Source organism: Tympanuchus pallidicinctus, unplaced genomic scaffold (genome assembly GCF_026119805.1).
Source record: "Tympanuchus pallidicinctus isolate F22 unplaced genomic scaffold, pur_lepc_1.0 scaffold19, whole genome shotgun sequence".
NCBI lineage: Eukaryota > Metazoa > Chordata > Aves > Galliformes > Phasianidae > Tympanuchus > Tympanuchus pallidicinctus.
Window position 1 is genome coordinate 16,108,709 of NW_026294710.1, and position 20,802 is coordinate 16,129,510.

The window sequence follows — 20,802 nt, forward strand, 5'->3', positions numbered from 1 at the left end:
TCTATCCAACTAGTCTGGAGTCCTTTATTTGTGTCCTAGTTTTACTGCTGGGTTTCTCTTCATTGTTTTATAACCTTGAGGGAGATTTTTATACCTGGCTTGGAGACCTAGCCCATAAACATTAGATAAGGATGGTTTATGCTGAAGCATCCTTATTACCCTCTCCATGCACATTTTAATCAGCAAGTTCCAATGGTTATTGCTTTGCTACCCTAACAACAAAACAATGAACCTAGTCTTACTTTCCTGACTTGCCATCACATAATGTTCTGTGTTTCCCCCTGTTGTACAAATAACACAGCTCTTCATCAGCTTCATTTCTCAGAAATTCAGAAACTTGTCTTATACTGTCAGAACCTCAGGCAACCCTTTCTACCTACACGTTCCCAGCAGGATGGTGGGGTATACCTACTTCCTTGAAAGTACAAAAGCAGTAATATTAAATTGAAGGTGATTAGTTTTAACTTCTTTAAATGGCCCACCTAAATGTCTTCGAATCAGTAAACATAAAAGGAAGCCTTGAGGAATCCACATATGTTAAATGAAGACTTGTAAACCTCATCCTGGCTCAACGGTATTGGTCAGGAACATATAGAGGTGGTCAGAATGCAATAATTTGGATGGGAAATCCAAATGGATAGGGAAAGTGACTGTGAAACTGGGCAGACTGCAAAATCTTCAGTTACCTTCCTCTAGTACTATTATTTTTTTGTGTGTGGGATTTGTGTCAATAGAGGCATTTTACCTCCCACGTTATTTTGGGGCTTCTTACCCATTTCAGCTGGAGGGAGAGACCTTTACGAAACTTTCCTGGTCTTTCTAAGGAAATTTGGAAATGAGAATTCTGTGGGTTTTTTTCCTAAAATTTATGGAAAATGCTTCATATCTCCCAAATATATATTTCCTTTTCCAAAACTATCTGCAGATTTCAACCTGAACCATTCCAGCCAGTCTGATTTACTGCTGTCTTCCTCCCTCAAAATGCATTGCCCCTCTTTAAGGTCTACTGGCTATTTATGAGGCCACACTGAATGCCCTCATCCCTCTGTGCATGGAATGGGAACCTTCCTGTACACTTAACACTTGTGTAGATTTAATTTGTTTCTCTCCACGTTTGCCCAGGTCGTGGTATAGCCTTTATGCTAAAGGAGTTATTCCAACCCTCCAGAGGGATGAGACCAGAGTTCCCTCAAGTGCTGTTGCTTGTGACTGATGGGCGATCCCAGGATGATGTGTTGCCACCTGCCAGAGCAGCCCATGCTTTGGGTAAGAATTGCCCTATTGTGTTTCCCTAAGGCCTTGGTTGTCCTCCATGTACAGCTAGGTGCTGACTTTCCAGAGGGTTTATGTGAATCCATAGAATCATAGAATCATAAAATGGCCTGGGTTGAAAAGGACCACTATGATCATCCAGTTTCAACCCCCTGCAATGTCACCAGCCACCAGACCAGGCTGCCCAGAGCCACATCCAGCCTGGCCTTGAATGCCTGCAGGGATGGGGCATCCATAACCTCCTTGGGTAACCTGTCCACTTCAAGTGCATCATTGGCTTTCATCACTTCTTCATCCTTTCTTCTTCCTGTTCCTGACTTGAGAACCTTTGTGTTGCTGTAACTCACACACACTGCTGTCAGTGAATTCTGTAGCAGCTAGTAGAGTACCTACTCCCATCAGAGGTTGTTAACAGCAAGGCTGTGGTGAGGGGTTTGGAAACTCTGATGTTAGATATTTTTGCTTCTGTTGAAAGAGTGATGTGTTTCAGGAATCCGCGTCATTGCTGTGGGTGTCTCGGGAGCTGACCCTGCTGAGCTCAACGACATTTTACTGCAGCAGAACCTCCAGAATGTTTTTTATGTGAGCACATTTGATGAGTTCCCCCATATCCTCCGAGAGCTAATAGAAGTCATTTGCTCTGACCTTCAGCCCTCAGGGGCCCCGCTGCCATCTGGGGAGGTGAGCTGCTTTACAGAACTTTGAATAGAAGAAATTATCTGGCATAGGTCATGCACAAGGACAATCTTCTTTCCAAACCAAACTTTCAAAGAAAGGAAGTAACAGATTCAGAATACTGAGTCCAATCCTGAATTCACCCACTGTCCAGTCCTGGCCATAGAATGATAGGATCGTTAAAGTTGGAAATGACCACTGAGATCATCTAGTCCAACCATCAGCCATCAACCCATCAGTGTGAAGAGCAAAAAACTTTGAAAACAAGGCAGTAGAACTGGGGAAGACAGAACAGAGCTTCAAATGTTTTGTCACATACAGCCCCTGCAGGGCCAAAGTATTTGAATGTATTATAAATATTTTGCCCTCTCCTAATTCTGATTTATGGATCTTTGGTAAGGATGTGTATGATGGGTTTTCTCTAACAGTGCTACAGCTATTTCAGTGAATAGGCTGGTGACATGAAAGCACAGTAATCTCTTGAGACATGCTGAAGGCTGATTGTGATGTCTGGCCCAAAACCTGGTGGATCACCAGTCTAACCCAAACTCCACTCTGTAGGTTGCCAGACCTGAAGCTGACAAGCAATTGCCATTTGATGATACAGACAACAAGGTACACCTCCCCAATCCATCACCAGCTGAACCAGACATCCAGAAAGGAGTGGAGGCTTGTCGTCCCTGGTGTCTAAAGGTGAGAATTCCTTCACCGATTCACAGGAATGTAAATAATACATAGAATCTTCAAGTCATCTAGATTGGAGAAGACCTTCAAGACCACTATGTTCAACCACCAACCTGACCCACTGAGTCCCATCACTAAACTATATCCATTAGTGAGGATAGGAACCAGTCCATAGTGGTAGAGCTTATCCCTCACTTCTGCTTTGTAAACAAGGCGTGTGCTAGCCTGTGTTTCATGGTCACATTAGTTTGGTTTTATTTGCCATCCTTTGCTGAATCTATAGATCATTTCTTCCATTTTCCTTTTCCTTTCAAGAACTCCAGGGGCTCACCAGGTCGTGGAGGTTATGACCCATATGGGTTTACTATGAAGGGAGAGAAAGGAGAGAGGGTGAGTCCCTTTTCATTTGCTTGGTTAATTAATATACAATTAAATGATTAGTAATAACAAGGAGATCTTCAGATCTTTTTATGCTGGTGTTTTAATAAATGTTGCTCTATGCTGGCTTTGAAAATCAGGCAACAAGGAAATTCTACATATTTGTATTTACTGGCAGCTGAGGATTCCCTCAAGCAGTGCAGGAAGCCAGTGATGCATTCAGATATTCAGGTTGGCAGGTCTGCAACCATAACTTGCAGGCTATTATTTTTAATTTAGGGTCTACCTGGGAAGGATGGCATTCCTGGATTGCCAGGTAGACCTGGACGAACAGGTCCTCCTGGTCCCCCTGGACTCATGGTATGTGCTTGCTTTAGCAAACCCCATAAGAATGGCATTTAATGAGGAGAAGTGAGCATGACTCTCAATTCCCTCTTTCCTGTTTTGCAGGGTCTCCCTGGCATCCAAGGTGATGTTGTAAGTATTTTGAATGTAGTGAATATCATCATACAGAGGGAACCTAAAGCTTGATCATTTCACAATGATGATTTTGTGGGTGCTTTGTGGTTTAATGTTTCATGATTTATTTTTAATTCCAGGGATCTCCAGGCTATCCAGGACCAGTGGGGCCAAAAGGTGACAGGGTGAGTTTCATTCCTGGGTTTATTTGCAAAAAAAGCTCGTATATTGCTGTGATCTCTTGTTTCTGAGCAGTTGCACAGGGATCTTTGGTGCATATGAACTTCTGAGTTATACGTAACAGCTCTAGTCATCATCTGTGGGAGTTGTTCTTCAGTTTGTCTAGGAGATATTTAATGTCTTCATGGAGAAAACTGCTCAGTTCTTATCACAGGTCCTTGGCATGTTTCAGTGGGATATTTGCAGTAGCATGTATCTCTTGGTTGAGTCATTCTGCATTTTTGAGAGTTTTCATTATGAATAAGCCTATTTGTACATGTTTAAGACACGGAAAGGTAAGGTTTCAAGACCAGCTGTAAGCAGTTCCTAGAAGCAGCTGTCCTGTCCTTCCCTTGTCCCCAAATACTTGTTTCTACTCTTTCCTTGCACCCACTTGAGCTGTCTGTATGGCTGTGCCATGTCCTCTTTTGCCTGGATCTCCCAACACAGCTGAATGTGCATCTTTATTTCCTTGCTCACAGGGAGAACCTGGTTATGTCCTAGGAGGAGTGGAGGTGATTCCTGGCCGAAATGGGCACCCTGGTCCACCTGTGAGTGTTTTTCCCTTCAGTCTGTGGCACTGACAGAGCAGCAAAAAATCTGGGAAAGATCACATCTCTATTTCCCCTGGTTTTCATTATTACAGGGACAGAAAGGACAGCCAGGGGTTCCTGGGGTAGCAGGACCACAGGGTTTACCTGGCTTACCAGGACCACAAGGGCCACCAGGCATCTCCATCAAGGTGAGCAAGGCTATCTGCACCATAGCTCTGTGATGCTCATCCCAGAAAGGGAGAATCTGCCTTAATCCAGAACCTCTAGCTACTCTGCTTATTCAAGAGCCCTAAGACCACACATTTCCTCTCTCCATCATGGGATGATCTCACTGAGACACAGAGGGATGAACTCTGCATGACTTTCCTTGCCACCAGGACCCTGCTGTTCAACACAGTGGAGATCAGTAATGGAGCTTGTAATATAGTCAGCTTTGTCTGACATGAAAGCAGATTCAGTCACCACTAAGACATAGAATCATTAAGGTTGGAAAAGACCTCTAAGATTATCTAGTCCAACCATCCATGCGCTGCCACTACCAATGTTGCCCACTAAACCATGTACCTCAGTGCCACATCTCCATGTTTCCTGAACATCTCCAGGGACAGTGACTCCACCACAACCCTGAGCAGCCTGTTCCAGTGCCTGACCACTCTTTCAGAGAAGATGTTTTCCCAATATCTGTTTACGACTCTAGGTCCCCATGAAGGTTGTTCAGTAGCTGGAGTGAAATACCCAGGATTACTTGTGCTGTGCACAGCCAAAACTACATAAATAAAATGTGTCAAAAAGTCCCAGAAGAGTTATAGAGACCTGAACTCCCCTCTTATCTATCCCAAGTGTAGTGGCTGATAAATTTTTCAGGCTGAGTCTTGCCCACGCAAGATAGCAGCTACCTCTAATGAAGCTCAATTTCCTTTGAGAGTGGGAAGTTTGGTCTCCGGGGCTGTCATCCTGCAGGAGATTTTGGCCAGGATCTAAATGCAGAGAGATTATTATCCTGCAGGAATACTCCTCGTCTTTTTTGTGTTTCAGGGTGAGCCAGGAGATTCAGGTCTCAGGGTAAGTACCTGAGATTGACTTCCATGTTACTGTATGATGGCAATCTTCTTTTTTTATGATTTATAACTCACCCAATAGGTTGTGATTTCAATACTTTCCAGACATCCAACCAGACCTGAAAGGATCAGTGGGACAATATATAAGATTGTTCTGTGCTTCATGCAGGGCCCTCGTGGAAGGAATGGCATCAAAGGGGACAGAGGAGGCATGGGAGAGCCGGTGAGTTGTCCATCAGTGGTCAGTCACTATGGAAGAGCCATTGGCCATAATGGGAGGGGGCACTGGCCAGGGAACACCAGCTGTCACATAGGGTGGGTGGGGAGGGACAGCATCTACTGCCAGCTCATGTCAGCCACCACTGTGAGATGCTTTGATCTGCTGATGAGGACTGGCACAAGCAGCAGGACCAATTAAGCATTTCTTGCATTGTAGTCTTCATCCTGCTGATCCCCCACTTGTGATTAACCAAAAGGAAAAAGTTAGGATCACAAAACAGACACTCATTATACTAAAAGCAAGGACGTGTTCTCATGGCTCAGAGCAAACCTGTGAGAACTACACCCATTACCGTGCTCACAATGACCACAAACCCTTTGACATGATCAATCATGCTGATGGACAATAGAAAATGCTACATGATCAAGGCTACTGCAAAGTGGCAGTGATTCCACCTTGAGTGCCTGTACTACCCATGGAGCAGCTGAGTGCAGCCTGGCACCTTTCCACATCCCAACTCTCTCCCCCTTTCAGGAGGACAGAAAAGAGCTGGGGCAAGTCCAGAGGGGGCAATAAGGTGGCTCAAAAGTGTAGGATGGTAAACAGACTGTGCGGGTGGCAGATTTGGGACAAGCAAAAAGGAGGTGACTCTTCACACAAGAAACCCCACATGGATATTTTCAGCGTCAGAAGAGAGACACGAGAAAAGAATTAGTCCATGGGGAGCTCCTAAGGATAAAGAAACCATGGCCGGTTTGGAAAGTGTGTACAAATAATTCAAACTTGAGAGATAAGTACCCAGCCTCTATCTTCCCATACAGCAAACAAACACTTCTATTTTTCCCTTCCTGAGTGACCAATCATCCATAACTCATTCTTGGGAGGGGGGGAGATGGGGGACATCTTGAGTACACATAATCATCTCTGTAAATCCTCAATTGCAAAGCAACTGGTAAGACAGGCACATCAGGAAATACATTTCTCTGCTTGTGTTTCTGCAGACTTCTCTTTAGTATGATGGGTAACAAACAGTTTGAAAGAAGAAAGATGTGATAATGTATTTTCCTTTCCAGGGGAAACCTGGCTTGCCAGGCCCTGTAGGGCTGGATGGTGTCCCTGGACTGCCTGGACCAAAGGGAGAAAAGGGAGAAAAGGTCATTACTCTTATCAGATGCTTGTGAGATCCATCATCCCAAGAAAGATTTAAGAGTAGCTGAGATAAAGTAATATCAATGTGAAAATAAAGTGGAGATATATAGGGATTTTCCCCATTCTCTACTCCCAGCTCATATGTGCTGAAGTCTGTGCATGGTAGAGTAGATGCTTCCTCTCCATCCAAGCTCTTGTTTTCTCTCTGTGCTCTTTTTTCCACCAGTGGAAGATCTCTGCAGTTCCTGCTGCCTCCCAGCCCTGCATGCTTCCTATCCCCTGGATGGGACTGCTTCAAGTAGTCCCTGAAAACATCTTGGCTTTTAATTCTCTTCTGCAAATCATTGTGTGTGCCTTGTCTGAGGTTACTGGCTAGACATATATCTTAGCTAAATGGTTAGAGAGCAAATTTCTCACCTGCTCCTCAGCAGGATGGTTAAGAACAGAGCTCTGAAGCAGACTGCAGGGAGGATAGGATGTATCATACTTTGCAGTTTAGCATTTGGTACTTGTGTGCACAATGCTGTGCTTACCTTGCAGGGGTCGGCAGGAATTGGCATTCCTGGCACTGCTGGCCCAAAGGGGGAAGAAGGACAGCAGGTAGGTTTGCCATTTTGCTGTGAGATTTCTGCTAAAATCCCCTTGGAGCGTTCAGTGTCTCCAGAGTCTTCTCCAGTACCTCTTCTGTAGGTTGCCCCTAGTGGGTACATCCTGTGGCTGCAAATGGAAAGGAATACAGAAAGTGAGTTTTAAAGTCTGAGCTTTCATTTTTTTTAATTATTTTTTTTTTAAGGGGGCGATGGGCCCTCCAGGAGTACCTGGACCAAAGGTAGGTACCAAAACACTGAACCTGAGTCACTGCGCCTGGCACTAAAAGTGCCAAGGAAAGAAACCAGCTCTAATGATCATCATACGCTGTAGAAACGTGGGTCTCTTACTCAAAAGCAATGGAAATAATTCTGTGCAGTCATTGACCCATGGAAGTCACTGACCCATAAAAGTCATTGCTGTGGGATGTTGGAGACATTGGAATGGCAGTGAGATGCACTGTCTTGGTAAGAAGTGCCTATCTTTTCCAGCTGTTGAGGAAAGAGGAAACCTTAGCTTGACCAATTTTTTCAGCTTGCTCAAAGGCTTGAGCGCTGTGGGAAGAAAGGATTTGGGGGTCCTGGTGCTGTCAGAGGCAAAGGTCTGGACTACTGTATCTCCAGTCCATATCTGGCAATGCTGCTGTGAACCATAGGTAGATGAAGCATAGCAAGGACTGATCAGGAATGAACTCAAGAGGGCAGAAAGATGTCCTTGGATAGATGTTTGATACCAGAACAAGACTGCAACCCAGCACACCAAATTTCCACGAGCCTTGCTCAGGAGACCTGAATTTCCCCAGCACAAGGGGTGCCAGGCATGGGTTCAGGTGGTACATAAGCCACCTCATTACTCTTCCAGGTTCTTATAGCTCTTGGAGGTGCAAACTCTTACAATCAGGTTGTATGGCTTTCTGCATGTCCCCTTCTACAAGTAGCTCAGGCATTGAGATGATGACCAATTAAATCTGAGCCGATTAACTTATTTCAGGTCAGATGAGGTCAAGAATATCCACTTTAGGTCAAATAAGGTCAAAAATATTCACCTTGAGCCCAAAATAAATTCTTGCCATACTTTCAGGAGATGTGAAAAGAGAAGGAAAAAATAATCTCCAAAGAAATGTTTCATTCAACAAAATATTTTTCTTTGTTTTGCTGTGTTTTCGTTTTTTGTTGATTTGTTTTTTGGGTTTTGTTTGTTTGTTTGTTTGTTTGTTTGTTTTTGTATATATCATAAAATGGAGGAGGGTTGTTACATAAAATGTAAGTTCATTGCAAGTGGTAACAGCCAGCTTGCTGTTCATGCATTGCTCTTCATGATAGCAAAGATGTCTTTGAATTGCACAGTCCTGGTCCACACAAACGTGAGCCTGTGGCCAGTTGCTTGAGGAAAAGCAAACCTTATTAGGGTGGTCACTGGTGATGTTACCCATACCCAAGGACTTATAACTTACACTATACCCCACATATTGAAAATACTGAACCTGCTTTCAGTCTGGTGGAAATTCTCTTTTGATGTCTTATAGGGACTTCCAGGACCTCCAGGGCAGAAGGGAGTCCAAGTAAGTCAAATAGCAAGAGAGTAGGTTTGACTAGCTCAGCTGAAGGTGTCTTGAATTTCTGCAGCTTGTAGGCATGGTCAGGTGTGTTTATGGTGGGGCTACACAGAGAATAAGCCAACAGGGAGTCAAGTGAGCATCCCTGGAAGCTCAGAATCTCCGCTCTGTTTTGCTCTTCTGCTCTTTTGCTCTTTTGCTTTTGCAAAACTGAGTTTTGAGTTGTTTTCAGGAGTGTATGGAGGAGAACAATGAGCACTGCCCCAGATTGTTCACTTTATGTCATCTTGCTTTGCAAGGGAACATAGGATTTCCAGGCGCTCCAGCTCTGGGTGTAACTCTGAGTGGATTACAGCCTTTCTTGTGCTATAGCCATTGAGCACCACCAACAGTTGTGCCAGTAGACCAAGGACCGAGGCAGATGTGTCCCACTAAACTTCAGAGAAAACTATAAGGCCTCACCCCTGACCCTTCAACCATGTCTTCTGCCGAGACCTATCACCAAGACAGACTGGTGCATCCTGCATGATATTTTATGATCAGGGGCATGCACATTTCAGAGTAGCATTGGCAGAATTGATTTAGAGACAAAAGGTAGAAAGGCAGCTTTATAGTCCCTAAATCAGGGTCATAGTACAGACATGAAGATTCATTGCTGTCCAAAGGTCAGTCCTTGGTGTATATTAGCACAGGCTAAAGCAGCTATTTGTCAACTACACTTTTGATAAGAATGATCCTTCAGTCTCATCCCTAGACCCAAAACCTACTGGAGATGGTGGGATTCTGTCACAACCTTCACTGAATTTGGGATTTAGCTTGTATCCCTGTTGGGCATTTTATGATCCACTGTAGGTGATGCATTTCTTATCCCATAGCAAGGCTGACATTATCTTGTTTAGGAAGAGGCCATATGAGCCTCTTCTTCGAAAGGGAGACTATTGCCTAAATAAGAGGGTACTTCTGTGATTTATTTTATCCTCAGGTTTTGGGGCCACCAGGCAAGAAAGGTGTCAGGGTAAGTCCACTAATTAGTGCTGCTTGAAATTTAGATAAAACTTTACCTGAAAAAGGGAGGGCTGGACTGTGTTTCACTGCCTGAATCATATATCCCTTGCGATAGATGGGAGAGGAGAAGTTGGAAAAATAGTGGTAATCTTGCCCTGCTGATAATTCTTTTGCTTTTATTAACATTTTGTGCCTGTCATTCTCCTTCTGTCTCTAGTCCATGGGAAAATTTGGTATTTCCATGTGCTAGTTTTAGGACATAGAGTTCACAGAAGCACAGATCCAGCCTACACACAGAAGTTACTATCCAGACAAGAAAGGCATTGACATTAAACCATAGAATAGATGAGGCAGGAGGGAACTTCTAGGGGTCTCTAGTTTTGCCTCCTCCTTAAAACATGGCCAACTTCAATACCAGGTCAGATTCCTTCAACCATTTAGAAAGCATGTCCAATGGCAGAGAGTTCCCAAGTACCTGAGGCTCTGAGCCAGTGATTGGCCTCTCCATGACTGGAAGAATCTGAATTTCCCAAATGAGAGTGATTCCTGAGATAGAGCTGTTCCCTGACTGTTGGCCATATTGTGCCTCTGCTCTATAGTGCAGCACAAGTTGTTCACTTCTGCAAAGTTTTTGTGGTTGTACAGGGCCTGGAGTATTTAAAACATCTATTTTTTTTTATTATTCTTTATAATTCATTATATTTTATAATGTCAATCTGCAGAGAAATAAAAGATCTCTCTTATCTTTGCAAGGAGTATTTACTGCAGGAGAAACTCCTCTTGGCTTTTTGACTCCTGGCATTCATGAAATTATCTTCATACTTCCCTTGCCCTTTAGAGATAACGAGTTCTGCCCTTCTCTCTGAACTTGAATGTTGGAGTCACCTCCATTCATTGATTTTATTCTCCAGACTGCTTAATAGTGGTTATCAAAATATTTCTCTTCTTTTAGTCTCAATGATGTTAGATAATGACCTTGGGCCTGAATTTTGTCTTGCTTGATACTACTCTAAATCCACACAGCACTTCATAGTTGTGTAAAGTTACATATATCACCAGTTGCGTGGCAGGAGAGAGTGTTGTGATGGGCTTTGTATAACAGAAGCCCCAAGTGCTAAAGGGAAAACTTCAATAGAAACCCAAGGATGAATGGGGTGGATGGACTGAATGAAAGGATGAATAGTATGGATGGATGGATTGGATAGATTTCCCAACAGATTTTCAGAGTGGATTGAAAGTGCAGAATGTAGCTTTAGCAAGCCACTTGAAAATGGCTTGGTTTTCCTGCATGATGTTACTAGCTTTTGGGTTGTTTTCATACATAGGGAGATATTGGACCAACAGGGGCCCCAGGACCACAAGGAGACAAAGGAATACAAGGAGACAAAGGAGAGAAGGTAACATACTTGCTCTTGTTCTCTGAACATTTTCAAGAGAGGGGTAGGTGTGGCACTTAGGGATGTGGTTTGGTTTTTAGATTGATGGTTGAACTAGATGTGGTCATTTCCAACCTTAATGATTCTATGACTCATGTCTTGAGTTTGGAAGCTGCTCTTGCAAGACACTGCATCATCTCCCTTTGCATCTTGTTTAGAACCAAGCACAACATTAGCAAATAATTCCCAACAGTTGTAGCAAGGAGGAGGATCAGGCTGGCCCTTTTGGGACTGCAAAGTGATAATGGGTTAGAGATAGCTAACAATTAATATGGCACAGGGCATGCTACCATGAATGGAGTGGAGTGGGATAGTGTCTCCACAACTAATGAAAGGCAATTGAAGAATAGTAGCCAAGGTGTGCAAATTTCAGATGGGGAAATTGAGACACTGGGTTTCCCAAGCCATGTTTCAGTGAAAGTTGTCTCTCCACAATAGCATCTCCTAGAGGTGGCAAGCAGTGTGTTTGGGAGGGAGAAGGATGTGATAGCTATACAGAGGAAGGTGAGACTGGCAGAGGGTTTACACTATGTCACTGTCATTGATTTTTTCAGGGAAGTCCAGGTTTTGGCATTCCTGGTCAACCAGGGCTGAAGGGAGACACAGGGGACAGGGTAAGTGGGACAACACACTGGGTGTGAATAGGGAACAGCTAAGGAGACAAATCAGAAACAATTTCTCAATCACCTCCATGCATATGAGCTCAATGGCTGTCACTCAGAAGGCCAGTCATCATCAAATTAATACCACACTGATAATGAGAAGCTGAACTGTCAATCTGTCTTTGGTGCTCCCATGCTGATCATGTGTTAGGGAGCAGTCTGCACCCAACTGTGGAAGGCAATGCAGAACACTCCTGACTCTAGAAGAAAGCATGGAAAGTCAAAGATCATCTGGGAACTCTGTGGGGAACAAAACCAAGGAAGCCCAATTTCCAATGGCTTTGTGTCCTGACATGGTTTAGTGAGCATGATGGTGATGGGCTTGGTGACTGTTGGACTAGAGGTTCCTAGTGATCTTTTCCAACCTTAATTATACTATGATTCTATGAAAGGAAACTTGACCTATATCTTCCTGATTTATGTGTCAAAGGTGCAAGAATCTGGTGGTTCCCACTTGTGTTCACTAATATCTAGTGAGGGTTGAGTTTGTGTTTCCTCCTATGAGAATATTAATAGTCCATTTTGATTTACTCCAGCAATGACTTGTAAAATTCAGAATCTTTGAGATCCCCACCCCTCTATCAAAGTCAATGGTTTTAGAAGTGGTGAAGACAGATGCATCTAGACAGTGTGTGCTTGCAGTAGCCCTTCCTCTCCTGGGACACCATATGGTTTCTCCTTCTCTGCATCATACTGAGCTTTTCCATCTGCTAGTACCTGCAATCAAGGAGAGGCTTTGCAGCATTAAGTCTGATGCTGACCCTGGCAAAGGACCCTTATCTGAAATTTTCCTATTTGGTTACTGACCATGTGACTAATAGTGTCTATTTCTGCAGGGAAACGTAGGCTTGTCTGGCAGACCAGGTTACAAGGTGAGTATATGATGCAGTGATTGCAGCACTGTTTCATGACTGATATCTGTGTCACTCAACATAACTTGAGTCAGTGAAGTTTTATCTTTGCTGTGGGAGTAGAGTCAAGATGTGAGGGGCATTCAAAAGCTGAAAAGTTTGAACAGATCCTGCTTTGCTGGAGTCTCCATGTGACGCACAGAGCCTTGCACAGGTAAATAATGACAAGATGACATGGCAAAGGGCATAAATTCTACAAACAGTGTCTTGTAGGATTTATGAGCAGTGGCTGCTTGTGGGATCTGAATGGGCCAATTTTAAGACGGATGTTTCCATCCGAGGCCTGCTAAGCAAAAAAGCAGAACACAGCCTTTCCCAGTGCAGGGTAGATACTCTGAGCCCAAACTTCAGCCAGCAGTGTGGAAGCAATTGCATGGCCACTGTGCCATGAGCCTGTCCCATGATGTCTAAAATGACAGCACTATGAAATACACAAGAGGAACGTAACAACTGCCTTGCTTTCTTTAGGGGGAAATAGGTCCGAAGGGAGAGAAGGGTGAACCAGGATTACCTGGGAAACCAGGCGAGACCGGCCTAAGAGGTAAAGATGTAAGTAGAAGCTACAGGTGGATGGTTATGCTGATACAGACTGGGCCAAGCCAACAACCCTAGGTTATGTCCTTGCAGAATTAGGAGCAAGAGACAACATGGGACCAGTCAGAAACACACATCTTACATAAGTCTGGCTGGGGAGGGGAAGAGACAAGTCTTAGCCCAATAGTGGCCAGCAACATGAGTCTAGGCAGGCTGCCTCAAATTAGGCATGATGGGTTGTTCATCAAGGGATACACCTTCTCTGCTCTGTCTTTTCACAGCGAATGAGAAGATGGATCCTTTTCAGGGTATTTTTCAGGCTCTGTTTTGGGGTGAATTCTCTTTACCTTTGGTCAAAGTGAAATGAGCACAAGGCACCATAACTGACTTGCTATTCAACATAGTGAGCTTTTTTTGTCGTTGAATCAGTGTTAAGTACAAGAACGACCATGGTGTCACACCAGCCCTGACTATTTTGTTTTTACGGTACAATAGATCCCTCTTTCAGTCAATCAAGGTGGCATTCCCCAAGAGTTTCATGGTGGGTTCAGGTAAACCTCTCCTACCATTAGTCACTGAAGACTTTCCTTTAGTCCAAAGGGCTGAGTTGATGCCTGAGCATCAAGTGGAATAGGACCACCAAGAGAAGACTTGAGAAAAAAAAAGGAAATTATAGTGAAAATAAAATGGTTACAAGGCTAAATGTAACCTAGCATTTTTGCATTGTGTTTTAGGGAGAACCAGGGAAGAAAGGCATCTCTGGGATGAAGGTAATCAAGGGGATTTCCAACTCTTCTGGGGTTGTGTAGGTGCCAAAGACAACAGCTTCACTCATGAGTGCAGTGGGTACAGCAGTGTAGAATGGTAGTACTTAGGGTGAAGTTCCTTGTAGCCCAGAATCTCTTCTCCAGTTAATTAAGCATGAGTTAGTTGAGCAGCATCTGCAAAACCTGTCCCTTTGATTTGCTTTGAAGCCAACTCCTACTTTTTTTATTTTCTGTTGCCTTGCCCTTGAATTACATGAGGCTATGAGAAGAATACTCATTATATTTCCTGTGACTTTGTTTTGTTTCAGGTTTGATTTTTCATCTTCTAAAGCTGAAGGATGAAAAGAAAGGCCAAAAAGAATCAAGTCATGTTTCATTTGGGAGATAGTTCTTTATGCTCAGCAGCAGAAAGCAGATTACAACAACTCACAGTGGGGTCTGGTGGAAATTACCCCATTTCCTCCATAGATATGAGTAGTCTGATGTTACCATATACCTTCAACTCCATTTACTCCAACACTAGGATAGATCCAAAACATCAACCCTGGTTAATTATAATTCAGATCTCCATAGGGCTGTCTTGGTGCCAACTTTAAAAGCATTAATTCCAAAGAGGAGACCTCAGCTGCTTTGGAGCCATTGGAATAGTTGTAGGGCTTGGTTCTCACCCTCTAAAATGTTTTCTCTATGTGAAAGTGCAGTAAAATTAGTACCACCAGTGAAGGTTCAGGCTTGAACAAAGAAGGCTTTTTAAAGCTTCTACTTCTCTTTTTTAGGGAGAAGCTGGTGCCCCAGGAGAACCAGGAGAGAGAGGAATGAGGGTAATAATTGTTGTTATCATAATTTTCTGCCTCGGTGAGCATTTTTCTTGTTTGCTTCCCTTTTTGGAACTGCTGGATGTGTTCTCTTTCTGATAGTTTCTCTGAACCTTTTCTCATTAGGGTCCACTTGGACTCCCAGGACGACCTGGAGAGCAGGGAATAAAAGGCGACCCAGGAGAACCTGGAAAGGATGTAAGGCAAATCCTGAAAGGGCAGTTGCACCTATGTTCTGTCTGATCTCCCTCTAACAGCTTAGGAAAACACTGGTTAACAAAGGGACAGAGATCCTAAGGATGTGATGTTTCTAAACTCTGTGAAAATGAGCAAATGAATGGGAGAGAGAAAGTCCCTAATGAGCCTACCTGCTGAGGAAGAGGCTACAGTCACACCCCTTATTAAATATCAGAGTTCCTCTGCAGGAGTGAGGGTGAATTCCAGATTTTATTAGCTTAGCTGCTCAAGGAAGGGCTTGTTAGTCTATTGAAGGCTGTGCCAGCTAGAAGATGCTGAGACTCCCCTCCCCTACCACAGCTTGTTCTCATCCTGCCTCTCTCTCCCCTTCCTAGGGAATTACTGGAGAGAAGGGAGACAAGGGTGAATCTGTAGGTTTGCACATTCTAATTTATAAACTTGCATGATAGAATGTCTGTTTGGTGGCTAAAATGCTGAATTGTACCACTCACTCTTTTTATGGGGGTATTGTATCTTCACAGGGTATGCCTGGGCTGCCTGGGACTCCTGGCAGTATTGTGAGTATTGCCTTCTTCTGCTGACTTATGCATTTTGCATTTATGCATCAGGAAAGGGACATGTTGATGATTAGACTAGATGATCTTATTGGTCTTTCCAACTTTAAGGATGCTTTGATTCATTTTTGAGATTTATCAAGAATCCTGGGTACCACAGGGAACACAACACACTGCCAGAACATATAGTATATGCTGTAGAGCAATTTACCTCTTAGCCTTATCAGAAGAGATAAAGCAGTACAGCTAGTTCCTCTGCATATGGTCAAATGAATGTCACTCCAAATCATTTATCATTGGTCATGCAAGAAGCTCATGACACAGAAGAGAATAAAACCTGGCTGTGAACTTGAACTTTGGAAACGTAGACACAGATACCAACATCACAACCACCCTGAATCTCTGATACATGAGCAGGAGGAGGATACACTGGCTCCCTTTTGTTTTGAGTCCAAACACAGCATGTTCACATTGCTGGTTGAGCTGCTGGCTTTGCGCCTATGGTTTATCTGGGATAAGAAGCACGTGGAGATGAGACATCTTCCTTCACCAGGTTTCTTCCATCTATTGCAGATGTCTTCTCTGGAGAATACCATCGCCCTGAAAGGGGAAAAGGTATTTTGCTTAAAAATATTTGTCTTGAAGCTGAATGTGTAACTATTTTGCATTTCTCAGATGTTGGTAGCTTCATTACTTTTATAAGACAAAGTCTGCAAACATATCCTGAAACTCTCAAGCTCCATAAGCAAATTCTTGCTGTTCCCACCTTCAACAGCAAAGCTACTTCAAAATTAATGTATCGCTTTTGAAGATTCCAACAAAAGGTGAACATCAATTCTCCTTCCAAGACCCTTGTGTTTTTGCAGGGCAAACGAGTTAACTCAGTAATTAGGGGAATACATTCAGGTTCTGAAGTTCGCTGTCAGCCTGTTTGGCTTAAAGGGAATAAGATGATTTGGATGCCAAAATGACTCCCGTGTTTTTTCTATACAACAAGTATATTGCTATTACAGAAGCTTTCTTGCTATAGCAATAGCTCTGCTTCCAAGTGGGTAAGAGGAGATTTTATCTAGTGCTTGAGTGGGTCCTATTCTATTCAATAGAATGGATCCAGCACAGATGGAAGCATCAGTGAAGGGCAGTAATGGCATTATTAACCAAAGTTATTATCAGGGAAAAGAATCAATAGAAAAGGTCTCAGGCATGGGAACTCCTCTCAAGGACCTAAATAGTGTATTTCGAGTGAAGAACAGAGATACTCCTGATTTTTCCTTAATTATGTGAGTCAGTGAGATAGTTGGAAGAAAAGGCTGGTTGGTCCATGTGGACGAAGATTTGGATGTTGTTAGTCTGAGGCCAGTACATGGGAAACACCGTAATGTGCAATGATCACTGTGAATTTTAGAGGGGATAAAGACCTAATATGTTCCTGCTGGCTTACAGGGAGATCGAGGGAAGGATGGTTTGAAAGGTGAAAGAGGTCCTCCAGGACCAAAGGTATGTTCTCAGATGTATGGAAGGATCTTTGCATTGGTGCCGTTGGGTTGGGTTGGCCAGCAGGGAAGAACACCTATCTCAGATCTCTTATTCCCCAGAATGTTGGGTTTTTCAAAGTCATGAGTTGGGCTTGTAAACTTGTGGTCACAGTGATGCTGTAGTTCTACAACTCCATTTGGTAAATATACAATATTTAGGCAGGAAGATGTTCAGAAGCCAGATGAGATATACTTCTAGGGCCTTCCTGATGCCCTTCATTCCACCGGAATCTGTCAATGCAGAAACCAGATTTCAGTGAAATGAAGCCCATCAGAGAGGCAGATCAGCTCCCTGTCTCATCAGAGCTCCTTCCCCTACCAGAGGAGATCCAAAGCTGCTACAGCTTATCTGGCATTTCATCCATGTCAGCAGCCCAGGATCACTCACCTGAAGATCCACATCATGATGGATGATGGCAAGGAGACACAGACAGCCCTGTAGACAACCTGTAGACAACCTGTCCTTGGGACTTGCATATGGAAGTCCACACTTAAACCTGTCAGAGACATTTGACCCAGATCAAATGTGGTAGTGTGAAGGACCAGCAGGACCGCAGCCACCTCTAAACAGGACCACCAGCCTTGGGAGCAACTTGCACATCCTCTGCTTTGTTGCCATCTCCACACAATTGCTATTGTAGTGGCAGCATTGGTGGCAGTGAAGGACCATCCAGATTTCACTGTTTACATATTATGAATGGCTGAGGACCAGTTTTCAGGTATCTGTCCCTCCTTTCAATAAAGAATTGCATAATTCTGGTGGGAAACATTGCTAATTCAGTACCAAACACATTCCCCCAGCCAAGGAGATGGTGCAAAGCTCCATTCCAAGAATTTTTTTTGGCAATGCCCTGATCCATCCCTGCACTATAAAACACAACCACTAGCTGTGTCTGGTGGGAGGGGAAGGAGCCAATTTATCAGGGTGGGTTTTAAATCCTCCTGTGAATCAACAAAAGGGATTTGTTTGGGGTAATGGAGCAGGATAGCAGCAAAGCAAGGGCCTGATTTCTGTGACCTCTGCTCATTCTTTATGCCAGTCATAAGTAATGAATTGTTCTTGTTCATTTGAAGGGAGAGCCTGGTCCACCAGGAAAAGGAGTGGAAATGAAGGTAAGGAAAATAAAAACTACAGAAGATATTAATGTTGGAAACATCTTCCCTCTGCCTGTGTTCAGGATATCAGAGGAGACCTTATGAATGCACCAGGCTTAACCATCACCACCTGCAAGACTAGCTCCCTAGGTTGGAGTGGAAAGATATCACTGTGTTCAGTCTTTTGAGAAATGCCATTTTCTTACACCCAGTGCTTCCCAGAGCACTGAAGTCAGGCTCCTGCTCAGAGGGGGACGTTTCTGCTGCTCTTTGAGTCAGAGCTTTGATTGTATTCTTAAACTTTTTTCTTCTTTCAGGATCTGGAGAGACTTTTTGAAGAAAATGGTATCAAGGTAGGTAATGCTCTGACTTTCTTTCTGATAAGATGACTCCAATAACTTTTCTACCTATCCCCTGTGGCCTTCTGGAGATGATATGTGCACCTCCCAGTCCATCACTGGCACTCACAAGAAGTCAGGGTTATTAGATTTCACTTTACAACTTTCCATGTGTATGTAACTTCTTCTTGGACAGCTTTGCTCCTGGGATAAACAGGGGCTTTGAGGCCCATGTGAAATTGAGATCTTAGAAAATACCCACTTAGAGCTTGGTGCTACCACTTGGCTTTGCTTGTATGAAGCGTACTTCAGTTCTGCATCTGCAGAGCCAAGAAGAAGAGAGCCACAGGGCTCTGTTGTACATGTTGGTCATATTGTCTATCTTTAGCATGAAGTTGGGGTTTCTCCTTTGCTCATAACCCAAATCACAGTGTACACACTTTTTAGTGTGTAATACAGCCATGGTGTCATTCCAGTCTCATGGCAGTCAAGAAGCTCAGTAATTGTGATGAGCCCCAGCTTTTAGTGTCTCATTAACTACACCTTTATAGATGAGCTCATCGCCATCAGCTCCTTATTGTAAGCCCTGGAGAAGTAAGTAAAGGAGACGAGGATCTGACTTATCTAATCAAGTGTAGGGGGATTTATTTAGAATGGAGAGAGCCATTGCATAACTTCCATCAATCAATTCCTAGATGCCCAAGCCATAAGCACTTACATTTAGATCAACTGCTGGCAGTCAGGGCCAAATGCTCTGTTACCCTCTTGGAAACACATCAGTCATCATTCCAGGTTGGCTATAGCACTGTTATTTCTTGGTGATGGGAGAGTGACAATAAACTATGGCCTCTGTTGGTTGCAGCTAGCATTGTTGAAGCACCTCTCCAATGCGATCCTACAGGAGGGGCTGGATTGGCTGATGCAGCACTTGGGCAGCTCTAAGACCTCCAGGAGAAAGCAGGCATTTCCATACACACCCAAACATGGTGTGAGTATTTGTCATCTTCAGGGCATGGACAGACCTAGAAGGAAATGAGACAATGAAGGCTTCAAGGTCACCTCAGTCATCCAGTTTATAGTGACTTGCAGGCATGTTAATCTGAAAGAGGCTAAAGGCTCACACCAGGAAGGTTTGTTGGATTGGAATTGGGATTTGGAGAGCAAAGCAGCTGAAAACATGAGAAATGATCACAAGGTTGGCTTCAAAAGTAAAGGACATGGAATAGCCTGGGTAGGAAGACTTGGGATCCCACTGAGATGCATCCTAGAGTCTTGAGGGAATTGGCTGATGTAGTCACCAAGCCACTCTTGATGATATTTGAAAAATCATGGTGGACAGGTGAAGTCCATGGTGACTGGAAAAAAAGTCACTGTGCACCCATTTTTAAGAAGGGTAGAATGGACAACTCAGGAAACCACAATCTGTCAGCGCCAACCCTGTGCTGGGGAAGATCATGGAGTAGATCCTCCTGGAAGCTATGCTAAGGCACACATAAGACAGAGGGGTGATACAGGACAACTAGTATGGCTTCACCAAGAATAGGGCCTTCCTGACCAACCTAGTGGCCTACGATGGCATAGCTGCAGCAATGGACAAGGGAAGAGCCACTGATATCATCTATCTGGACTTCAGTAAAGCATTTGACACAGTCCCCAATAGCATTCTTCTCTCTAAACTGGAAAGAGAGTAGAGGTCAGTGGCTCAACGTCCAGATGAAGATCAATGACAGGTGTTGTCCCTCAGTACTCTGTGCTGGGACTGATGCTATGATTCCGTGATTCTATGAAATGGTGAGCAGGGACTGCTTGTTACTCTCTCCATCTTGGTAGAGGAAGACCAGCATGTGGGACAGAGACTGCTGGAGTGCCAGGGTGATGGGCAGAAACAAGTCATCAGAATCTGTATTTTTTCATTTGTGGTTCCTAGAAGATCATGTTTGTCATGGTCACACAAAGCCATGTTGGTTTTTTTTGATGTTACAGGGTTCATTGACAGTTGATAATTCCCATGATGTCCTGACCAGCACTGGGGTGACAGAAGAAGCACAGAGTCTGGCAGTGGACACTCCATTTAGGGTGCTGGTGTCTGAAGGACTCCCTAAGGTGGGAACAAGCAGCAGAGTTCATGAGGTATAGTCATA

The 20,802-nt window shown here is 43.8% G+C and overlaps 1 protein-coding gene across 1 annotated transcript in view; it reads left to right on the forward strand.

The window, feature by feature from the left end:
• LOC128079686 (collagen alpha-1(VII) chain-like) overlaps positions 1–20,802 on the forward strand; it is a 97,159-nt gene that overhangs the window by 33,636 nt on the left and 42,721 nt on the right. The window contains exons 24-54 of the mRNA XM_052681124.1: positions 1,123–1,266; positions 1,763–1,953; positions 2,509–2,640; positions 2,947–3,021; positions 3,289–3,369; positions 3,460–3,486; positions 3,609–3,653; positions 4,170–4,238; positions 4,334–4,429; positions 5,277–5,303; positions 5,469–5,522; positions 6,593–6,673; positions 7,209–7,268; positions 7,462–7,497; positions 8,782–8,817; positions 9,794–9,826; positions 11,142–11,213; positions 11,807–11,866; positions 12,751–12,786; positions 13,294–13,374; positions 14,094–14,129; positions 14,903–14,947; positions 15,068–15,139; positions 15,514–15,549; positions 15,661–15,696; positions 16,267–16,308; positions 17,137–17,190; positions 18,303–18,341; positions 18,641–18,676; positions 19,524–19,649; positions 20,645–20,791. Of these exons, the coding sequence (XP_052537084.1) occupies positions 1,123–1,266; positions 1,763–1,953; positions 2,509–2,640; positions 2,947–3,021; positions 3,289–3,369; positions 3,460–3,486; positions 3,609–3,653; positions 4,170–4,238; positions 4,334–4,429; positions 5,277–5,303; positions 5,469–5,522; positions 6,593–6,673; positions 7,209–7,268; positions 7,462–7,497; positions 8,782–8,817; positions 9,794–9,826; positions 11,142–11,213; positions 11,807–11,866; positions 12,751–12,786; positions 13,294–13,374; positions 14,094–14,129; positions 14,903–14,947; positions 15,068–15,139; positions 15,514–15,549; positions 15,661–15,696; positions 16,267–16,308; positions 17,137–17,190; positions 18,303–18,341; positions 18,641–18,676; positions 19,524–19,649; positions 20,645–20,791 (2,105 nt within the window). The remainder of the gene's footprint in view (positions 1–1,122; positions 1,267–1,762; positions 1,954–2,508; positions 2,641–2,946; positions 3,022–3,288; positions 3,370–3,459; positions 3,487–3,608; positions 3,654–4,169; positions 4,239–4,333; positions 4,430–5,276; positions 5,304–5,468; positions 5,523–6,592; positions 6,674–7,208; positions 7,269–7,461; positions 7,498–8,781; positions 8,818–9,793; positions 9,827–11,141; positions 11,214–11,806; positions 11,867–12,750; positions 12,787–13,293; positions 13,375–14,093; positions 14,130–14,902; positions 14,948–15,067; positions 15,140–15,513; positions 15,550–15,660; positions 15,697–16,266; positions 16,309–17,136; positions 17,191–18,302; positions 18,342–18,640; positions 18,677–19,523; positions 19,650–20,644; positions 20,792–20,802) is intronic.